This window comes from Pongo pygmaeus, chromosome 9, assembly GCF_028885625.2.
Source record: "Pongo pygmaeus isolate AG05252 chromosome 9, NHGRI_mPonPyg2-v2.0_pri, whole genome shotgun sequence".
NCBI lineage: Eukaryota > Metazoa > Chordata > Mammalia > Primates > Hominidae > Pongo > Pongo pygmaeus.
In genome coordinates this window covers 1,849,835-1,865,980 of record NC_072382.2, presented here as the reverse complement: position 1 = coordinate 1,865,980, position 16,146 = coordinate 1,849,835, and the positions used below count along the sequence as shown (strand labels likewise).

At 61.0% G+C, this 16,146-nt stretch overlaps 1 protein-coding gene across 1 annotated transcript in view; it reads right to left on the bottom strand.

The window, feature by feature from the left end:
• Nucleotides 1-6,038, bottom strand: part of LSP1 (lymphocyte specific protein 1) — a 37,909-nt gene extending 31,871 nt beyond the window's left edge. Inside the window, exon 1 of the mRNA XM_054439499.2 lies at nucleotides 5,888-6,038. Coding sequence (XP_054295474.1) covers nucleotides 5,888-5,940 — 53 coding nt within the window. The 5' untranslated portion in view covers nucleotides 5,941-6,038. The remainder of the gene's footprint in view (nucleotides 1-5,887) is intronic.
• Between the last annotated feature and the right edge of the window lie 10,108 nt (nucleotides 6,039-16,146).

Here is a 16,146-nt window from a genome sequence, read left to right as displayed (position 1 = left end):
CTCCAAGCTCTGAGGTCAGGGGCCCATGTGCCTGCCTCCTCCTGCCGGGGGATACAGGGGACTCAGAGGCCCTCCCTGCCACAAACTCCCTTCCCCGACAACCCACAAGCAGCTTGGAGGCAGTTAGCAGATGGAGTTAGGATAGGACTTGCCTGGCCCCAAGAAAGGGCCAGGGGCTTTCCTCCCTCCACCCCTGCTCAGCATCTCCCTCCTCCCTTGTCTGCCTGTGTCCGGCACTGGCGGGGCTGTGCTGGGTGGGACACGGCTAGAAGGCCTGGCTTTCTCAATCCCCTAATCTCCTATCAACCCCACCCCCATGCAGCCCCTCCAACCTCTTTCCAGGTCCCTAGATGTTGGGGAGGGGATGGGGGCTGGGCCGGCTGTAGAGAGTCTAACCCTGGGGAAGGGGCCCTGCAGGGCTGCCCCCTGGCCGAGCCCCTCCAGCCCGCTCACTTCCCTCTCTTCTAAGTATCAATACAGCCTCGTCCACAGCCAGGGCCTGGTTCTGTCTGCCTCGGCGCATATGGAAAGCCCTCTCCGATTGCCTTGTGGTCCTGGGCTGCCATCTCCCAGAAGGTCCTTAGTGGCCCGCAAAAAGATGCTGAGGGCTGGGATTTGGGCGGGGCTGGGCTGGAGGGAAGTGGAGGACCTTGCTGGTCCTGCAGTGCCCGGTCCCAGTTCTGCTTTTCGGGACGGTCCCTTTGCTGGTTCTGCAGTGCCCGGTCCCAGTTCTGCTTTTCGGGACGGTCCCTTTAGGTGCTTGCTGAGCTTGGGCCATGAGCAGTGCTCTGGTGCTCTCGGGAGCCTTTGAGTCCAGAGTGGCTGGTGTGTGGTGTGGGGTCAGAGAGCCCCCGGGAAGGGCAGTCCAGCCCAGCTCCCTGCTGGTGCCCGCAGGTCTTGTGGGCCCTCAGCACCTGAACTCCACAGGGGCAAGGACTCTGGCCCCTCCCCAGGCAGGGAACAGCCCTTGGACAATGCACTTGGCCCCTGTGGGCCTCCATTTGCATCTGTGAAATGGGAGGCTCCAGGGACCTGCCTCTCAGCTCTGGGGGATGAAACAAGAGCCTTGGTTTAAAAAGCTCAGCAAAGGCGGGGCGCTTTGGTTCATGCTTGTAATCCCAGGACTTTGGGAGGCTGGGGCGGGTGGATCACCTGAGGTCAGGAGTTCAAGACCAGCCTGTCCAACATGGTGAAACCCTCTTCTCTACTAAAAATACAAAAATTAGCCAGGGGCAGTGGCAGGTGCCTGTAATCCCAGCTACTCAGGAGGCTGAGGTGGGAGAATCTCTTGAACCTGGGAGGTGGAGGTTCCAGTGAGCCGAGATTGTGTGACTGCACTCCAGTCTGGGCAACAGAGCGAGACTGTGTCTCAAATACATAAATAAATAGCTTGGCAAAGACTGTCATGGAGTGAGCGCTTGGTCTGAGTGGCTACATTCTGAGTGTGCAGACGGGGAAACTGAGGCTTCAGAGGGGTACGGCCTACTCAACCAGAAAGCACTCCGAGGGCCTATAGCAGCCGAGGCAAGGCCAGCCCTGGGGCCTTGCAGCGTGTCCCCCTCCCGCTGCCCCAGCAGTGGGATCTCAGGGGCTGAGACAGCAAGGCAGAGCTCACACCCCCACCCCTCACCAGCCTGAGGACTCAGAGCGGGAGACAACTGGGCCCTTTCCGCTGCCAACACCCTCGTCTTCTCTAGGGCTCACTCATCCATCTGGCACGTTCTCAGGGAACTGAGGCGGAGGCAGGCTGGCCTGTAGGGTAGTGGAGGGGAGGCCCACCATCCTGCCACCCCAGGGTGCCACCGGCCAGGGCCTGTCCCAGCTGGACCCCAGACCCTCCTGGCACTGCCCTTGTGTGGCTCCAGGATTGTTTTAGGAGACACCAGGGACCCAGGAAGGGGGCGCAGGAAGGAAGGATTCTGGCTTCCAGAATCAGCAGGGGTGGGGCCTGTGATGCTCCCGTTTGTGCGACCAGCCCAGCTGGGTGTCAGCGGACAGCAGCGCCTGCCAGCCCAAGAGGAAGAAGACATCCTTCTGCTTCCCTGGGAAACTTCCAGATGCCTGAGACTCCATACCCAGGGCAGGAGGAAGGGGACCTCCCCAGGGATCCCGAGTCCAGACATCAGGTCTTGACCACAGGAAGGTGTAGGGAGAGAGCCCCAGGGCTTAGCCCTCAATCCTAACCTCCCTCAGCAGCCCCTGTGGGGCCAGGGTTGGGGCTGAGGTGGCTTCCCCAACTGTCCCCAGCTCTGCCCTCTTTCCTGAGCAGCTGTGGGCACCTCTGGGGGCCCTCAGGGCCACCAGCCCCAGCTTGGAGCATTGCACATCCTCCAGGTGGTACCTGGCCCTGGCTCAGAGAGCAGATGGGCAGGAGGGCTGCCCAAGGGCCTGGCTGCCTGGGGGGTTCCATCCCATGGGCTCCTGCTGCTCAGATGAAGACTTCCAGGGGGCTGCCAGGGGCCTCCAGCCCCTTCTTCCTTCAGAATCTGGAGCTCTGAGGGTCTCCAGGGACAGATGGCCAGAAGGGGCCCTGCCAGATCAGCCCCTCAGGTCATCCCTGCCCTTCCCAACTCAGCTCAGCACACAGAGAAGCGAGGGAGGCTCCGATGGGCCAGGCGGGGCTCCAGAACTGGCCCTGTCCATGGCAGGTGCTGCCAGAGCCCTGGGCAGTGGCCTCCCACCGAGGGCTGGGCAAGCCTTTGAAGGTCCGCAGAGGGGCAGGGCGGTTGGGTGATGCTAGGAGGGGCACGTGCCAGAGCTCTGACACCTTCCAAAACTGGGAAGAGCTGGGAAAGCCGGTGGGATGGGAAGTGAGTTCAACCAGGCCAGGAGGGCCCGGCGTGGCCACCCAGGGGCATGGACTTTGCCTGTAGCTGGTGAATGGTTCTTTCCGTGGGAGACACGGCCTGGTCGCGCATGGGGAATAGACTGGGGGCAGGGTCATCCTGATGGGGGCCTGGGCTACACAGGGGCAGACTGAGAGGGCCGCCAGGGTGTCTGTGGGATGGGGTGGGGGCAGGCAGACTTGCCTTCTAGGTGTGGGCATGGGGCGGGCACCCCAGGGCGGGTGGGCACCCCAGGACGGGTGGGCCAAGGACAGGCACTGCAGCCAAAAATGCAGTGTGACCCCAGGGAGGGTACACCCCTGCAGAGCTGGGCTCCAACATTTGGATATGTCGAACACAAGGTCTGAGAAGGCATCCTGACCCTCCCCAGCTGTGGACCGGGACGCCCCGTCCTCATCGCCTCAAGGCCTCCAAGGCCAGGTAGTTCCTCAGTGTGGGGAGAGCCTTGCTCTTGGGGGCTATAGAGGGCAGGCGTCCCCCAGTGTCACCAGGGAGTCCCCCCGGAGCCACAAGGGAGCTCTGTGAAATCCTCGTCTTGCCCCCAAGGGACAAGGACAAGCTAGTGACTGTTGGCTGGACAGCGGGGCGAGACAGGAGTGCCCCCGAGTGGAGGAACCACAGTCCAGCCTGGCTGGCAGCAGAAGCGGAGCCTGGACCCCGCCCAGGGTCAGGGGACCTTCTTTGGCCTGAGGCCTGGTGGGAGAGGACAGTCCTGTCCCAGGGGCATCTGAGAGACCACATCATGGAGGGGTGGTTCTGAGGAATCTGGCCCCGTCCTGGGCAGTCTGAGGGGAGGGGCCACATCATGGGACAGTCTGAGGGGCTGGACCCACTTGTCCGGCTGGAGGGGCTTGGCCTGCCCTGGGCCTCGTGTCGGGGGCATGTCCTGAGACTGTCACAGGCTGGCGTCCCTGGCACTCTGTGAGATGCATGGGGGCTGTCTCATCCACTCTGCTCCAGCCCCAGCTGAGCCCGCCCAGCCTGGGCCTTCCTGGGGACTCCCGTGTGGGGGCTTCCCAGGCCACACATCCCTGCCTGGGTGCAGGGGACTTCTGTCCCATCCTAGACAGGAAACTCCCCAGTTCCCTTAGTCACCTTGTGAAATGAGAAGCCTACCCCACTGGGGCTCTCAGTTTCTGAAAGGTCAGGCTTGGCTGCACACCCCATGCAATTCGGGGGGCAGGGGATGTCCAAAGAGGGGGTCCAGGCTTTGCAGATCCCAGGAGAATCACTGCTCTCCAGCTGGAGCGCCTGACAGCCCCGGCACAGGTGCAGCCCTGGCCTCCCAGGATCTGCACCAAGATGCCCCAGGATCATCTGTGCCTTGGCCATGCCCGCCCCAACACCCGCCCCAGCTCCCGGCCCCGGGGATCCAAGGCATTTGAGACAGCTGGGAGGGGGTGGCCAAGGATGAGTCCAAGGAGGAAGGCGGGGGTGCCCCAGCCCAGAGGCTCATGTCCTGCCCTTCTATGGGCATGAGGTGACCAGGAGCAGCACCTAGTCCAGGGCTGGGGGTGGTGCTGACAGGAGGGCCCGTTTTGGAGCCAGGACACAGCTGTCATGCACCCAGCAGCCTGTCTGCCTGCACACGGCCTGGGCAGGGTAACCTCCCACCTCTCCGTGGGGACAGGCACGGACATCCTGACCCAGCCCTCAGCCAGCCCCGGCCTCTGCTTAGCCTCCACTCCACTAAAGGCACTCGGGGTCCCTTCAATGGCCCCTCACACACACCAGGCCCACAGCAATGTGACGGTCGCCAAGGACACAGACCCAGGACAGTGACTGCAGCCACCAACACAGCACAGGAGCTTTGCATGAAGGCCAGGAGGTGGTCCCTGCACCGCCCTGGGTGGGGTAGACAGGGACCCTCTGCCGTCAGCACCAAGGCAGAGCTTGGTAGCAGCCCTGGCTGCAGTTTGGGGTGTTGTGAGCATCACCTTGGGCCTCCTCTCAGGTCCATCCTGTGTGGCTGCGGGCATCACACCCTTTCTGCAACTGGGCCCCAGCGCCTTCCCTTCTGCACACCAGGCCACAGCCCCCGCTGGCCGGCTCCTAGGCCGGCCTCTATTCCCAGCACCGGATCCCCATCTCCTGACCATTAGCACATCACCCCTCTGCCCCTCAAAGCCCTACCTGTCCCTGCACCCCACGCCCTGAGCCCTCCCGTCTGTTCTGGGACCTGCACCGGGGTCAACTCGGGTTCCCCTGGCGAGGCTCAGCTGTGATGCCTGGATGCCTGCTGGCCGGCAGCTCCCCTCTGCCAGGGAGCCCAGTTACAAGGCCCCTAGCCCTCTCCACCCACCCCAGCATAGGGCTGGATGCCCATTGGTACCACAGAGTACAGCTGCCCACTAGGAGGCCTTTGGCAGCGGGGTTTTTCCGCCCAGTTCTGGCAGTCCCACACACAACCTCTGCCATGCCCCCTCATGTCCCCACCCCAACCAACACACGGTGCCCGGCACCCAGCACAGGCACCTGCCAGAATCCTGGGCCTCGTCCTTTACCGCAGGTCAAGGGCAGCTTTGGGTGCCCTGCCCTGAGGCCTGCTGGGCCCCAAACCTGGCGGCCTCCAGACCCTCAAGTCAGGATAGCCCCTCTCAGATAGTCCTGTGGGCAGGTGGCCGGGCCCGGGCCAGTTCCACCCATCCCAGAGCAGCTGCTCCCCAGCCCCCACCTTGCCTCTTCCCAAGCTAACAGGGCCCACAGTTCCCAGCTCCTCCCTGGCAGTCCAGGACACGTCTTGGGGTCTCCTCGCTTCAGACATCCACCATGGGCTTAGGATCCCACGCGCCTCCCCGAGTGAGTCCAGGGCACAGAGGCGGGCGGAAGAGACCTCCACCCTTGTTGTGAGAGGGGGGTCCCGGCAAGACTTCCTGCCACCTGTCTGTGGGTCCCCAGTTTCCCCATCAAACATCCAAGTTCTCCCATTGGGGGCCCCAGATTCCCCATCAGGCACCCCAGTTCTCCACCCTCTATGCAGCTCAAGGACTATGCACCCGTGGACACGGCACGGGGCGCCGGGCGTCGCCGCAGACCCTTACCCCAGCAACTCTTCCCTCTCTTCGGCACCCGGGTCACTCGAAGCCTCTGCCATCGGCCTGTAGTCTGGGCCCCACAGGGTGCTGGCAGATCCCTGGAGTGGGTGTACGTGCTGTGGCTTTCAGTGCTTTCTGGGGCGGCTTCTGAGCCCCCACCCCCAGCCGAGTTTCACTTCCCCCTTCCGGCTGCAGGTTGAGGTTTGGAACCTATCTCGGCTTGGGTCAGGGTGTTGTTTTTTAATCTGTTGCTACAAGAGGAGAGGAAGAAAAAAAAAACCCAAACCACCCCTCAGGAAGCGTTAAGCAAGTTACAGGGGCCTGGGGTGACAGAGACGGGGTGCGAGGGCCAAGATGGCCTCAGGCAGTTCCTCATGGCTCGGGGAGGGGGGCCCATGTTGCCCCTGGTCCCCACCAGTAGCTCTGGCCGTCAGGTCCACCTGTGAGTGGCCGGTTCTCCTGCAGCATCAGGGACAAACATGTCTGTGATCCCATAAGCACCACGTGAGCATTTTAGCTTCTTTGGGTGAAATCTACCCAGAGGCCGGCTCTCCTACAGGTGCTCATGGAACTTGGTGGAGCCTTTTCTCAAAGCCTGGGGTCATAGCCTTGAGCACATCAAATGGCTGTGGGTCCCAGGTGGCTTTGGGGGTTGTGCCCGGGATGCCCCTGCGTTCTACCCGTCAGGTGCCTTGTTCTGTCTTGGGCTCCCTTGCTGATGCCGAGCTGTCTGGCAGCTGCCTCGTCCCCCCGCTGCCCCTTGCTCTCCGTGCTCTGGGTGCTGGAGTTGACCACCGAGTGGTTCGTGTCCCCAGGCTCTAAAGGCGGTGCCTCAGGGACCCTCCTGAGAGGCATAGGCCGGCCCGAGGAGAGGGATGGAGGCTGTTTCCAGCCCTCACTGTCCTCAGCTTCTGGGAGTGACCACGCAGTGGCTCCAGGGTCAGGAGGAGGGATACATGACTGTGGGAGCCAGACCCCAAAAGCTGAGGCAGGGGAGGACTTAAGCTGGGCCAGAGTAGGGCAGCCACAGAGGTGGCGAAGGCTTGCCTGCTGGAAACCTCAGCACAGGAGAAGGGGAGAAGGGAGCCCTGGCCAGCGGCTGGGCCTGAGAAATCCAACCAGCAAGGACTTGCAGGGGGTCCCTAGGCAAAGAGGGGCTGGAGAGGGGCCGGGGGTTGGGAGGGCCCTGGGCCCAGAGTGTTGACCCATCAGGGTAGGGCCGAACCGGAGGCCGCCTCCTTGGGATGCAGTGAGCCCCCACCCACCAAACATACCACAAAGACCAGCAGATGCTTTCAGAGCCCCACGAGTGGAGGCACCAGAGGGATCCATGGCCCAGATGATGGGCAGGGCTAACACCAGATCAGGCCCAGCGCCATGGAGATGAATAGGCCATGCCTGTGTCTTCCCCACGCCTCCTCCCTGGGGGTCCCTAAGGGCCCCCAAGTCCCCCTTGCAGAGTGGCACATGGCAGAGCCCTGAGGTTCTCACCATGCAGCCTCCATCCTGAGGCCATCCTGAAACGGCTCCCCTTGTGGTGGTAGGGTCTCGCCTCCAGGTTGCAGCCATTCCGCTCACCCACCCGTCCAGGCACCGCATTGGCAGGTGCAATGCCTGTGTCCTCCTGCCCTTGAGGTCCTTCCCCTGGCCTGCAGAAGGGCAGCCCCAACGTCGTCGCTGGGAGCTTCAGGAACCTTGCCAGGAAGAGGACAGGCAGGTGGAGGCTGGGGTCCACACCCTTCTGCCCTCTACTGCCCGAAGGCTGGACCGGCTGCCTCCCTTTTGGAGCTAGAGCAAAATGAGAATGCAGAACCCTGTGGTTCAAAAACTAAGAATTTTGGCCGGGTGCGGTGGCTCACACCTGTAATCCCAGCACTTTGGGAGCCCGAGGCAGGTGGATCACTTGAGGTCAGGAGTTTGACACCAGCCTGGCCAACATGGTGAAACCCCATCTCTACTAAAAATACAAAAATTAGCCAGGCGTGGTGGTGGGCGGCTGTAAGCCCAGCTACTCGGGAAGCTGAGATAGGAGAATCACTTGAACTTGGGAGGCGGAGTTTGCGGTGAGCCAAGATCGTGCCACTACACTTCAGCCTGGGCGACAGAGTTAGACTCCATCTCAAACAAAACAAAACAAAAACAAAAAAACCCTAAGAATTTCAAGAGGGAGACACAGAGCACAAAACCACACTCAGCCCCAGGTCTACGAAGCTGCTCAGGCAGAGGGGGAGGACCACAAGCCCTGGAGCTGAAGGCTGGGGTGACGATCAGCCTGCCCCAAGGGCTGGGAGAGTGTGCCCTCCTCCCCTCTGCCTACCCAACCCTGTTGGGGCTGAATCATGCCCCCCCACATTCATATGGTGAAGTTCTAACCCTACCACTAGCCCAGCCCCTCAGAGCGTGACCGTGTTTGGAAGCGGAGTTGCTGCAGGTGTCATTAGCTGGATGAGGTCATGGTGGAGGAGGGTGATCGCTCATCCAGTGTGACTGGTTTCCTTACAAAAAGAGGAAATGTGGGCCAGGCACGGTGGCTCACGCCTGCAATGCCAGCATTTTGGGAGGCCGAGGCGGGCAGATCACGAGCTCAGGAGATCAAGACCATCCTGGCTAACACGGTGAAACCCCACCTCTACTAAAAATACAAAAAAAAAAAAAAAAAAAAAAAAAAATTAGCCAGGCGTGGTGGCGTGTGCCTATAGTCTCAGCTACTCGGGAGGCTGAGGAAGGAGAATGGCTTGAACCCAGGAGGCGGAGGTTGCAGTGAGCTGAGATCATGCCACTGCACTCCAGCCTGGGCGACAGAGCGAGACTCTGTCTCAAAAAAAAAAAAAAAAAAAAAAAAGAGGAAATGTGGACACGGGACATGGACACCCACGGTGGGGAGCCTCCCATGAGAAGACAGCGGAGATGAGGGTGAGGCATCCACAAGACGGTTGCACCAAGGGGCACCGGGACCCCCAGCAGTGGGAGAGGCCTCAGGAGAACCAGCCCTGTCCACCCCAGGATCTCGGACTTCCGGAATGTGGGAGCTCAACGTCACGGCAGCCGCGGGGCAGCAGGACAGCCCCTCCAGCAACACGTCCCACAAGCAGGCCAAGGCATGGGGGAGCCCTGCCTGTTCTCGAGGAACCCAGGCCGAGGAATAGGCACACTCCAGGATGCTCACAGGGCTCTGGGAGGCCTTCTCAGCGGATGTGCGCCCTCACCTCCCAAATCGCAGCGGAAAGGGAAGCCAGGGTGCAAGGTGTCCTCCTGTGGCCATCCAGCCCTCTCTCCTGCCCACATCACCATCATGGAGGAAGCAGACTCTTGCTCTCTCACTCAGCTCCTCCTCCGCAGACGCTAGGGCCATCTTGGGGCCCATCCACCTTCCTCCCGGTCCCCCCAGCCTCCCCTCCCTACACCCTCCACATTGATGTGCAAATCACTCAACCTTTTAACAAAAAAACAAAAGCAAAGAGCATCCCGGAGGCTGCCCAGCCCATGTGGCCCACCCACTTCTCACTCCTTCCCTCCCTGGCCGAGCCCCTGCCTCCAGCCCTTCTCTCCACTCAGCCTGGACTGGCAGGCATGGGCAAGGAAGGAGGTGTCCCCGCCGTGGGGGCCCAGACACTCCTCAGGCAGTCCGGACATTTGTGTGTGTGTGTGTGTGTGTGTGTGTGAGACAGGGTCTTGCTCTGTTGCCCAGACTGAAGTGCAGTGGTGCAACCAGGGCTCACTGCAGCCTCCACCTCCTCAGCTCAAGTGATCCTCCCGCCTCAGCCTCCCAAGTAACTGGGATCACAGGTACATACCACCACGCCCAGCTAATTAAAAAATTTTTTTGTGTGTACAGATGGGGTCTTGCCATGTTTCCCAGGCTGGTCTTGAGCTCCTGGGCTCAAACCATCCTCCTGTCTCAGCCTCCCACAGTGCTGGGAGTACAAGCATGAACCACTGCACTCGGGCAGTGCATGCATGTTTGAGAACCACGTAGGCCCTGCTGGGTGGGAGGTTAAACAGGAACAGAGCCTTCCTCTGAAGAGCTAAGAGTCTACCCAAGAATCAGATGCAGAATCATTTCTTCCCTCAGTGCCGCTCACTCCTGAAACTCTAAGGGAAGTGTATGGAGGGCAGACCCCGGCCCCTCCGTTGTCCTGTCTCCAAATCTGGTGCGGGATCTGGCAAGCAGCATGGGGACCAGCAAGCGGCCGCGTCAGGTGATGAGTTAGTTTGGATTCTGGGATGGAGCGAGCTGAGGGCATCAGACTCTGGGGGATGGAGCCAAGCAGGGAAGCCCTGAGGGGTCAGCCAGGAGGAGGTCTGTGCCAGGCGGGCAGGACACAGGGACACTCCAGGTGCAGAGGCCACAAGGCAGATGTCTGGGCAGTGCAGACCTGGATTTGAGGGGAGAAGCCGGGGGTTGGGACCTGTGTAGCAGGCTGGAGGTGCGTGTAGAAGTCCCCAATGAGCAGGGAGAGGCCTGGGCAGGAGATGCTGTGTGCTGGCACCATGGGCTGGAAAGGACATCCCGCAGTACAGGACATCCCACAGCACCCCTCCCTGGCAAATCACTCTGTGGGCACACGCAGGTGCTGGAGGGGTTTGCTGTGGGGAGCAAAGCTGGGGGCTGTGCCCTCTCCCTGCACGCGAGCTGGGGTCACTCGGCCCCTTTCCTTCCACTGGTCGTGGCCACTGGTGAGCTTGGGAATCTGGCCTGGGAGTGAAGAGAGTGAAGAGAATGAAGAGAGTGAGAAGCTCTCAATGGGGACAGAGACAGACAGGAAAGGGGCGGAGAAGCCTTCAAGGGGGCCGGTTGGATCGGAGGGATGCCAGGAGAGGGCAGTGACCAGACAGCTGCCCCTAGCAAAGCGGACAGTCCGGGCGGGGGGGAGGCAGTACTGGGGGAGCCCAGGGTTCAGGGCCAGCTGAGGGTGGAAGAAGTTCTCCAGCTGGGGCAGAGAGACACGGGCCAGGTCAGAGAAGACGGGCGTCGGTCGGCATGAAAGGCCTTGGGTCAGAGAGCTTGGCTATTTATTTTGTTTGCTTTTAGTTTTTACTTTATTTTTTATTTTTATTTTTTAAATTTGTAGAGATGGGGTTTTGCTATGTTGCCCAGGCTGATCTCAAACTCCTGGCCTCAAGTGATCGTCGTCACTGTGTCGCCCAGGCTGGAGTGCATTGGTGTGATCTCGGCTCACTGCAACCTGCGCCTCTTGGGCTCAAGCAATTCTCCTGCCTCAGCCTCCTGAGTAGCTGGGACAACAGAAGCCCACCACCACGCCCGGCTAATTTTGGTATTTTTAGTAGAGATGGAGTTTCACCATGTTGGCCAGGCTGGTCTCGAACTCCCGACCTCAAGTGATCCGCCCACCTTGGTCTTCCAAAATCCTGAGATTACAGGCATGAGTCATCGGCCTGGCCTTCTTCTTTTTTTCTTCCTTTAAATTCTCAAAGCTTTTATTTTTTGAGATGGAGTCTCGCTCTGTTGCCCAGGATGGAGTGCAGAGGCGTGATCTGGGCTAACTGCAACCTCTGCCTCCTGGGCTCAAGCAGTCCTCCTGCCTCAGCCTAGCTCTGCCTCCCTAGCTGGGACCACAGACATACACCACCACACCCGGTTAATTTTCATATTGTTTTGTAGAGACAGGGGTCTCACTTTGTTGCCCAGGCTGGTCCTGAACTCCTGAGCTCGAGGCTCCCCACTCAGCCTCCCAAAGTGCGGGGATTAAAGGCGTGAGCCACCACACTTGGCCTTCATTTTTTTTGTCTCTCTCCCTTTGACAATCTTTAGAGCTTTGTGTTGTCTCCACTATTTGGCGGCGTCAGAGTGAGCGGGGCCTTCACTCATGAGAAGCTCAACCTGCAGCAACAGCGGTGCCGGCTGGGACCTGCAGGCAGGGAGCTGACCTGAGAGCCGTGAAGGGCCTCGCTGTGGACATGTGCTCCGGGGGGCACGGGACGCTTCACGAGAGGGCGGTGATAATTGCTGGGTTCTGCCCCGATGGCCTCTGGTTTGAGGTGGGGGACCCAGGTGATTTAGGGTGTGAGTGAAAGATTTTGGGGGCTTGGTGGAGGGGGCGGAGGGAAGGATCAGAAGGAGGAAGCTCGTGGAAACCATGCCTGGCCCGATGCCGCGCTGATTCTCGGCGGCCTGCTGGAGGCCCAGCTGCAGAGACTGGAGCCTGCGAGGACCCAGGCCTTCCTGATGGCTGGAGGAGGGGGCAGGGAGTCAGGAGCAGCTTGGCAAGGAGGGGGAGCAATGGGAGATGACAGGGGGTGGTGAGGAGGTGGGGGTGACTGGGGCCAGGGGAGGGAGAGGCCCTGGGGCCAGGCTGTGCTTGTCGAGGGGGCGGAGGTGCTTGCAGGAGGGCAGAAGCAACAAGGGGATCAGGGGGTTTCCAGCGTGGTCACGGCCAGCTCCGCGCAATGGGGAACACTGGCTGCCAGAGGACTCCGGTATACATGGTGGCCCCAGCGTCCTGTAGGGACTGTTAGACAATCCTCATGCAGACCCCTGTCCCCATCCTGAGGTCCTGTCACAGGTGTATGCCTCGCCCCAGCAGCACTGACACAGCTGCAAATAACTCCAGGTCCCTGACTTCGTGGATTTTCCCTCCCAGAGGAAGAGACGGACAGTGAACAAGTGAAAAAACAAGTCCACGGTCATTCTGGAAAATAACCAGGAGAAGTCACAGAGATGGCTGGGGGACTCACGGAGGGCTTCACGGAGGAGGTGACCATGCTGGAACTGAAGGGTATGAAGGAGATGGCTACAGGGAGAGTGGGGAGAAGCTTCCAGGCCTGGGGCAGAGGCAGGCTTGGTGGTCCTGGCGTGATATTCAGCAGCTGGGTGGTCCAGGGGGCCAAGCCAGGCCTTGCTGGGGCTGGGGGAGAGTCGGGCTGACTCTGGGGGGCACATAGGAGGGGAGCTTAGGGATGCAGGAGGTGCCAGCCGGGTCTCTGCCTACCTGGTGATCCAGTGAGGCAGGCGCTCTCATCTCCATGTTCATTGTACGTCTGGGTAAACCAAGGCTGGGCAGCCCCCTGGGGTGGAGTGGGGGCTGAGCCACAGAGGCAGCTCTAGCCCTGGGCTCCAGGGCTGTCTGGGGAGAGCTGGAGCCGGAGGAGTGGGGGTGGTGAGGCCCTGGCAAGCACCGGGCTGAGCTTTCCAAGGATGGCTGGAGCCAGGCACCAGCCTGCAAAGGTGGGTCTGGGCCCAGGCACAGCAGGTGCCAGGGGAACAAAAAGGACAAGGGCTGCACAGGTCAGGGGTGAGGTGCAGCTGGAGAGAGAGGGTGAAGCCCAGCCCTGATCCTGGGGCCCCTCGGTGGCGGCCCAGGGAACCCCTGAGGACCACACAGGGGGTCCAGCAGGTGGACATTCATGGGGAACTCTGTGTCCCCCTCTGGGACCCCACTCCCGGCTTCCCCTTGATCGGGTGCGTGAGGGGGTGAAAGTCGGGGGAAGCCCCCTCTGAGTTCAGCCCTGCGGAGAGAATGAAGCCCTGTGACCTGCCTCATCCTAGCTCCACCCAGCGCCCAGCGTGGCCAGGGCACCCAGGCCTCCCTCCTGCTGTCCCTGAAGGGCAACTTTCCAGCCTTGGATCCCTGGCCCTAACCCTAACCCTAACCCTAACTCTAACCCTAACCAAGGTGTCCCTGGGGGCCTGGCACCCAGCCCCGCCCTCGGCCCTCAGCCAGGGGCACACACGCAGTCCTCAGCCTCCCCCACCACCCCGAAGTCCCCCACACCCTCTGGGGCACCTTTCTGCCCACACCTGAGCCCTGTGAGCTCCTCTCTGCTAACTTGTGGTATTTTTCATGTCATCTGTTTTTGTTGTTGCTTACAAATTGTGTTGCTTTAACTTTTAAAGAAAAGTTTAGCTTTGGGGGAAGTCATTTCAAACCCACAGAGAAGTTTCAAGAATAAGAATTTGACAAGGTGCCTCTGTACCCCCCTCACCCAGGGCACACGTCCACTTTGCCATTCGACCCCTGCCTCTCTGCCTCTCGGCCTCTCTCTCTGTTTCTCTGAGCCTCTGTCTCTTTCTCTCTGCCTCTGTCCGTGTCTCTCTGTCTCTGTCTCTCTGTCTCTGTCTCTGTGTCCCTCTGTCTCTGTGTGTCTCTCTGTCTCTGTGTCTCTGTCTCTGTCTCTGTGTCTCTGTCTCTCTGCCTCTGCCTCTCTGTCTCTCTGTCTCCCTCCTTTCCTCCTAAAGACTTTAAGGTCTGTTTCCTTGGAATGCAGATGTTGTTTTGTGTAACCACAGAGTAGCTATGAACTTGAGCACGTTTACCGCGGACACTGCTTGTTATCTTGTCTGCCAGTCTGTGTCCTGATGGCCGCTCCCATCAGCGGGGGCACAGGGCAGGCCCTCTGCGTCACCGCAGCCTCCTAGCAGAAAGGACACGTCAGGCTCTTCCTGCACGTTTTCTGCCCCACCCTGCAGTCAGCCTCTCTTCCGAGGAGCCCCGGGTCCTTCAGGGGAGGACGGCTTTAGGGAGCGGGGCCTGGGGCCTGGTTTGCTCCTTGACACTGGGGTGTCTGCGTCTCAGTGGCTCAGCGGCAGAGCAGGAAATGCCTGTGTGTGCAGAAGCACCCACGCCTGCCCTGCACCCACGCCTGCCTCCCCCGAGGAACCCCTGCTGTCTGTCTCCAGCAGCCGCAACCCACAGGGGTGCCCTGTGCGCTTCCTCCCACCCGTCCCTCCTTGGCCCGCTGTGCCCAGTCTTCCCCAACCCCTTCCTGGCCACAGCCCAGCACGGGTTACCTGGGACTTCAGAGGCCATGTCCTCCCCGACCTCCAGAGCCACGCACAGGGCTGCCCACATCCCCTGCCCTGGGCCTGTCCCCCTCCTCTTCCGGGACTCCCCTGGGGCTCATGATGCCTGCCCCGGCTGCCCTGGCTGTCCCCGCCCTCCCCCTCCTCTCCTCTCGCCCTGGCCTTGGGCACCTCTGCCCATCGGCTCACCACCCAGGACACCCACATCCACATCTCCAGCCCAGCCCCTGCTCCAGCTGCCTGGGCCAGCTCTCCCCTCGGAATTTCCACGGGGCCCCCAAACCCAGCGGCCCCAAAGTGAGTGCCTCACCTCCTCCCAAAGCCACTTTCTCACAGCTCCTGCCCTGGAGAACAGTCTCCGCCCGCCCGTGCCCCCAGCAGGTGCCTGCCTTCCTCATGTCCCTCAGCCAACAAGTCCTGGGGACCTGGCCCCTTCCATGTCTCCCTTCCTCACTCCCCCGACCCGGTGGTGACTTCCACTGTGCTCCGCCCTGCTGAGGTCCTTCTAGAATGCAGAGCTGGGGGACTGCCCCATGTGGCACTGGCTGCAGGCCTCACTTCCAGCAGGGACACCAGAATCACCCGAGGGGGACGGAGCCGGGCTCAGAGGGGCGCCGGTTTGATATTTGCTGGTTTGCTTTCCGCAGGCCTCTCACTTACTCCTTCATTTACTCATTCACTCATTTATTGGAAATTTAACAAACACCCGTGCATCTACTATCCAGCCCAAGAATTAAAACATCCCCCAAACCTTCATCAGCGTAGGGGTCCTCTCTGCCCCTGCTCTGCCCCCACCCCACCCACCCCAGAGGGTCACTCTTTGGAATTTCGTGTTTGTGTTCAACATTTCCTTCCTTTGAAATAAAAAAGATAATTTTCCCACACAGTGTGTCTGCCCTGGCCGAGTTGAATCTTGTGGTTGGGAGCCAGGTGTGATGCTCCTGCCCCGGCTCCTCTGTCCCACTCCTCTGACGCCCTGTGGGATTGGGTCCGGCCCCCTTTCCCAGTGGGCACAGGCTCCGGAAAGCTGCCGTGTCCCCTGCAAGGGGTCCATGGCCAGGCCCCACTGCCGCCTGTCCCTCGCTCTGCCTGTTGCCTGCCTGGCTCTACATGGGACGTGCTTCGGCCTGCAGCACCCTCTGCCTCCACACTTGTCCTCCTTCAGGTCTCAGCCGAGGCTTGGGCTTGTGCAGAGTCCCCCCCACAGGCCAGATCTCAGGCCTCACTTCTGTACCCCACGGCCTCCTACACCCTGGGCCGCGCCTGGTCCCATCATTCTGGCATGGGGCGCCATGCACCTCTGCCCCAGCTGCACCCACCAGGCAGTGTCCCCTTGGCCCCAAGCTGCCCTGCCTCGTGCCTTCCCCTACAGAAGGCTCCAGGAGAAGCCCCGGGTGGGGGGTTCGGACTGGCGTGGGGCTCCAGCTACAGAAAAGGTCAGAGCTGAGTGCCAGTGCTGGAGGGTGCCCGGGGAGCAGGGGACTGCACACAGCCAAGGCCGTCC